This window comes from Vigna radiata, unplaced genomic scaffold, assembly GCF_000741045.1.
Source record: "Vigna radiata var. radiata cultivar VC1973A unplaced genomic scaffold, Vradiata_ver6 scaffold_206, whole genome shotgun sequence".
Lineage (NCBI taxonomy): Eukaryota > Viridiplantae > Streptophyta > Magnoliopsida > Fabales > Fabaceae > Vigna > Vigna radiata.
The window spans coordinates 149,022-155,211 of NW_014542858.1; the positions used below are offsets into that span (position 1 = coordinate 149,022).

A 6,190-nucleotide genomic window follows, 5' to 3' on the forward strand; every position below is an offset into this window, starting at 1 on the left:
GTATCTTCAACTCCATTCTTTACTTTTCTCAAATTAGCTACAAAACAATGCAAAACAAGCATAAAATCGCTAAAAACAGCTTTTGACTCTCTTCAAACTCATTTATTGAGTTTTGCTTGATTCTAGACTCATTCCGAATAGTAGAGGGTGTAATTTGATCCCAATTGACATATGAAAATAATTGTTTTTCAACCTTCATCACCTCACAGTAAAAATCTTCTACTACATATTTATTATAATATTAATTATTTAAGTAATCAACTTGAATAAACTTAGTATTAAAACACTTTTTAACATATACCTCTTGTCTATTGAAGAATAAATTAATCAAACAGAAAAAATAACATTAGAAGACGTGACAAGAAAATTATTTTAAATTAATTGTCAACTGTGTACCCAAATGCAATATGTATTAAAACTATAAACTTCTTAACCTCTCATGCGTCACATAAATCTAAGGGTCTAATTAATGTTTGAGAGAAAGAGACATTGAGTTGTATTATATATTTTTTCTTTTTCATTTTGCATACTTCAAAAGTGATGAAACAATAGATATAACGAACAAAAATTTAAATATTAGTACAATTTAAGAATTCACATTCTAGAATTGAACGTGTTCATTATTTATGAATGATTGAGTACATAGATCCACTAATCACACCAAATAATGAGAATAGTGTAGAAATCACTGGCAGTGTGGTTTCTACATTCTGCGCATCTCACATTTCAACAATTATATCATGTCATGAACTGCAGCAAACAATAGGAGAAAAAGATTAATAAAAATAATATTTTCAGTGTGCATACAAGTGAAGTTTATTTAACACATGAATCAGCAGCTCAGCTTCGAGAGAGCAGATAAAAGCAGCGAACCACTCCCACATTCATGACACGATAGTCCTGTCATCATAATTTCTACAACTGGTCCAATCTAAAGACATTGACATACTATGGATATCGGTACGAAAGAACCATTTATCAATTTCAATCCACTTAAAACCAATTTTCTGTACCATTCATTTCGTATACGAACCCCACTTACACTGTTTTTTCCAGAAACATACAATTTTTCTTGATCGCCCTCTTCAAATCTTCAAGCCCCACATGGGCACCACAAAACACCCTTCTCTGCATGCGACTCACGTCACTCACTGTCACGTTCCTCACGCTTTCCCATTCGCAATTTCCGCCACTCCCAACTTCGCACACAACAATCTCCTCCCCTTCCCAACGGTTCTGAAAATATACACAATTCCCAATCCAGTTAACCAAAATGGAACCACCGCTCTCACCCATAATCTTCACCATCATCTCCTTCGGCATCGTCGCTAACTCCTCACACCAATACCCTAATTCACTTTCTACCTCTAATTCCCCTTTCACTTCCCACAACTTCACCTCTTCCACCTTCTCCACCTCTCCCACCATCCCCGCCACCATTAAACGACCGCCTATCGCTCCGGTCACGCAGTGGAAAACGCTCAGATTTGGACGCATCTCCAACGGACCCTGCCACGTCATCGTCTTACAATCCAGCGAGTACGTCAAACCGGAGTTTTTCTCCGTCACGTACATCTTCTCTCCGGCGACGGCCGTAGAGAGCCATGTGGAAGCGGAGGAGTCCTTGAGAATTGCCGGCATAGACTGGCAGCCGGTCCACGCGCGGGACTCCGTGTCGTACACCTCCACTGCCAGAGGATCGTCCTCGAAGTCGCACGCGCCTCCCGCGACCACAATGCGTGGTCCCACTCGCGCAACGATGGGGTCAGTGCGACACACGCGTGGGGGACACACGTGGTGCCAGTGGAGATGGAGGGGGTCGATGGAGAAGGCGAACTCGCAGAAGGAGAGCGTGTAGAGGAGCGTGGAATTGGAGGCGCGGAGAGTGGAGGTGTGGTTGGGATGCGGCGCGTGGATCTGGAACCAGGTGCGGGAGCGTGGGTCGTAGGCGAAGGTGGTGGTGACGTGCAGTGCACGGGGGTTCTGGATGTGCATGGTGAGCCATGGCTTGACGGGGTTGACGTGGCGGAGGGAGATGGAGAGCGCACGGTTCCAGGCACGTGAGACGTGAGAAGCTGGGACGAGGTGGATGAGTGGTACGTGAGAGAATATGTCCTCTAAGATGTCTTGGTTTATGGGAGCTTCTATTTGGTCTTGAATGTTGGTGTTGTTGATTTCACTGCATGTTGCCATCTCTCAGTGACTATGTGAAGGTTATCCTTCTCAGTGACCACGAATCATGCTTTCCAGTCTTTATATAGAGAGCAGAGGAGGATAATTGACTTCTAAGCACCGTAACAATTTTTTTTTTTCAGTTAAAATAATAAGGTCCCACTCAATACTAATTAAAGATATTAAAAGGAGAAGGATTTGTTTTTTGGAAATAAATAAGTGGGAGCTTATGAAAAAAAAGTTAATTATCGATGTTCGTAAAAGACAGAAGATTTATCCGGAGCATTTGTAATTTATGAACTAAGATCGTTCATGATATTTTTACGACAAATAATTAATATATATAGCACCAATTAGAAAAAAAAAAAGTTCTGAGGTCTTACAGTAGATATAGAGAAAATTTTAAAACAATATCTAATAATTGGCGATAAAGCAAGTACTTTATATGATTAAATTTATAACAAAACAAATTTTGAAATTAGTTGTTTTCTAGGTGCTTGTAAATAATTTTCTCTATTGATTATATTCAGATTGAAATAAAAATTTATAAGAAAATTAAGTATCCATAAAAGATAGAAGAAAAATTGTAACATCCCAAAATATAGTCATAAACCATATAATAGTAGTCACGAAATAATACAATAGATCAGTTATAGATTAGTAGATAAAGTATGAACTTTAGAGTCATCCAAAATAACCATAAAATTTAAACTTTATATACAAGAGTGTATTTCAAAACTATACACAATACTAGATCAAACTAATCTAATTCTACCGTGTCGCCCCATCCGAAGCCTGCTCCACCGAAACCTCATCTCCCTCAACTCACATCCATTGGATGATCATTGCAAAAGGAAAAACATAACACATACAAAACACAAACACAAAAAGAAAGGGTAAGCTAGATGGAAAAAATTCATATTATCACATGGCATATAACTATACATAAGTATTCATACAAGACTACTGATTCAAACATCCTAACATGTTATAACCTAGACTTGACCTGTCTGGACTTAGAATGATTGTTGAGCTATGGCAGGCTGTGCACTTGTTGTGGCCATTACTGCTTTGAAAAGTCATTGCCAACGGGTTCACCCTACCACACTCACAAGGTTAGTCTATAACACGCCTTGAGGCATACTGGAAGCCCCCAAGACTAAGACCTCGTGCTACTCCTCACAAAGTGGATCAATCTTCTCTATGTGAGAAGGAAAGTTCATTGGAGTTTCAGGATAACCCCCAAGACTGAGCTCCTGCATTCATTCTAAGCAAACTTGAAACTTCCCAAGAGATTCTACATTGATGATGCATAACCATGATTAATGAACAACCATGTTTGTACACAAACATCTCATAAAATCAGTATTATATCAAATAAACATAATTAATTGATTTTATCCAGTATCAAAGTATCAGAGCAAATGTATCAGAGCAAGTTCAAAGTATATTTCACCCTAATTATTTTGAATAAAGCATTATCAAGCAAACAATCACATATCAAGCAAAATAAGTAGATTAATCAATCTTTCACAATATTTCTCCCCCTTTGTGCATTAGCAAAAAAGGTTTGCTTTCAGATTTGAATATGTTGATAACCAGAAAAATATAGAGATGCATCAGTAAGAAATAAGCAGTTTAAACATGCAGAGATGCTCCCCCTATCACAGATATTCACATGAGATAGATAAACTCCCCCTAGAATGTAGGCATGTGAAAAACCTATTCTCAACAAATAATGCCCCCCTGTCATTATGCATACAACAAAATCAGATTTAGATGCACAATGCAGTCACACAGATAACAGAGCATGCAATCAGTTTGTATCAAATTGTATCAGTGTTATGATTGCACAATTCAATCAAGCAAAGATACAACTATCAACAATCTCATAATATAAACTCATTGAAAAACGATCATATAAGAGCAGAGATATATTGAAGAAAACTGATATAAAAATGATTAAACAACTTGGAAAGCAAATTCCAATAAACAGAATTTATAACCCCTATATTTGATAAGTCGATTGATCCAATAACCAAATCAATTTCATTGCTTTTGAGACTAATATGATCCAACAGTAAATTTCACAACAATGTTTCCTGCAAAACCTTTTAGAATCTTTTGAAGATCAAGCAATTTAGTTATGCAAGAAAAATAATCAGATAAGAAGTGAATATGCAAAATAGTTTAATGTAATAGTGAAAACATGCATAGTCAACGTCAATCAGTACAAAGTCGATTCACATTCATTTTATACTACTATCATTTAAAATTCCCAGTTCATTTCAAATATTAAAAAATATTTCCCTGGTTAGAGGCTTTGTAAAGATATCAGCCCATTGATGTAAGGTGTCTACATATTCAATCTTTATTTCACCCTTGAGGATGTGATCTCAAATGATGTGGTGCCTTATTTCAATGTGCTTAGTTTTTTAATGTAAAACAATATTTTTTGTCAAATTAATAGCACTAGTACTATCACATTTCAGAGGAATATTATCTAATTTAATACCATAATCTTCTAATTGACTCTTAATCCAAAGAGATTGTGCACAACAACTTCCTACTGCTATGTACTCAGCTTTTGTGGTGGATAATGCCACACAAGCTTGCTTCTTTGAATGCCAAGTGATCAATGAAGATCAAAGTAAATGACACGTGCCACTGGTGCTCTTTCTATCTAGTTTACAACCTCCAAAATCAAAATCACTAAAACCTTCCTGAAAAATGTTTATACCATTTGGATACCATAGTCCAAGACTTTTGGTTCCCTTAAGTTATTTTAAAATTCTTTTAACAGCGGTTAGGTGTGATTCTTTAGGAGAAGACTGAAACCTAGCACAAAGACACACACTGTGCATTTTGTCAGGTCTACTAGCAGTTAGATATAAAAATGAACCAATCATACCTCGATACATTTTTTGATCGACACTCTTTCCAGTGTCATCAAGACCTAAGTAACAATTTGTTGCCATAGGAGAAGGAACTTCCTTGTAGTTTAGTATCTTGAATTTCCTTAGCAGATCAGTGCAATACTTTGATTGATGAATATAGATTCCACTTTTGGCTTGTTTTACTTGAAGGCCAAGGAAGTATGTTAGCTCACCCATCATGGGCATTTCAAACTCATCCTACATTGTCTTAGAAAATTCTTTGCAAAGGACTGGATTAGTCGATCCAAAAATGATATCATCAACATAAATTTGCACATACAATTTATCTTTATTTAAACCTTTGATAAACAAAGTTGAATCTACTTTACCCCTTGAGAACCCTTTCTTTATAAGGAACTCACTCAAGCGCTCATACCAAGATCTTGGTGCCTGCTTCAGTCCATATAGAGCTTTTCTTAGTTTGAATACATAATCAGGATGTTCAAAGTCTTCAAACCCGGGTGGTTGTTCCAGATATAACTCTTCTTTAATGTAACCATTTAAGAATGTGTTTTTGACATCCATCTGATATAACTTGAATTTCATTATTGACACAATGGCAAGCAGAATTCTTATAGCCTCCAATCTGGCCATAGGTGCATAGGTTTCATCATAGTCGATTCCCTCTTCTTGACTGTAACCTTTTGCTACAAGCCTGACTTTATTCTTTGTGATTTCCCCGGAGTTATCCATCTTGTTCTGAAGACCTATTTTGTGAATATGACTTGTAAACCATATGTTCTAGGTACCATCTCCCATATATACATTATTTCTTTTGAACTGGTTTAGTTCCTCCTGCATAACCATCATCTAATTTTCATCACCAAGTGCATCTTCTATTCTTTTAGGTTCAATCTTGGATACATATGTAACATTTATACAGAATTGATTCAATTGTCTTCTTATGGACACTCCTCTTGAAATATCTCCAATTATGTTGTTAGTGGATACATTCTTTGGCACTTTCCATTCTTTAGTCGACTTTGGCACTTTGGTCTAAAAACCGTTATTTTCATGCTTAAATATGATATCAAAACACACCCTTTGTGGCTTAGAATGAGCTTAAAATCAGGTAAAACACT

At 36.5% G+C, this 6,190-nt stretch overlaps 1 protein-coding gene across 1 annotated transcript; it reads right to left on the minus strand.

Annotated features, from left to right (window-relative positions):
- Positions 1-599: 599 nt before the first annotated feature.
- LOC106780778 (F-box/kelch-repeat protein At1g23390) lies at positions 600-2,260 on the minus strand. The gene has a single exon (XM_014669085.2). It carries the CDS (start codon positions 2,191-2,193, stop codon positions 1,039-1,041), a length of 1,155 nt encoding a protein of 384 aa, XP_014524571.1. The 5' UTR covers positions 2,194-2,260; the 3' UTR covers positions 600-1,038.
- Between the last annotated feature and the right edge of the window lie 3,930 nt (positions 2,261-6,190).

Bases quoted from the DNA above. Each gene is read 5' to 3' on its own strand.
- LOC106780778 (XM_014669085.2), bottom strand. From the start codon at position 2,193: ATGGCAACATGCAGTGAAATCAACAACACCAACATTCAAGACCAAATA.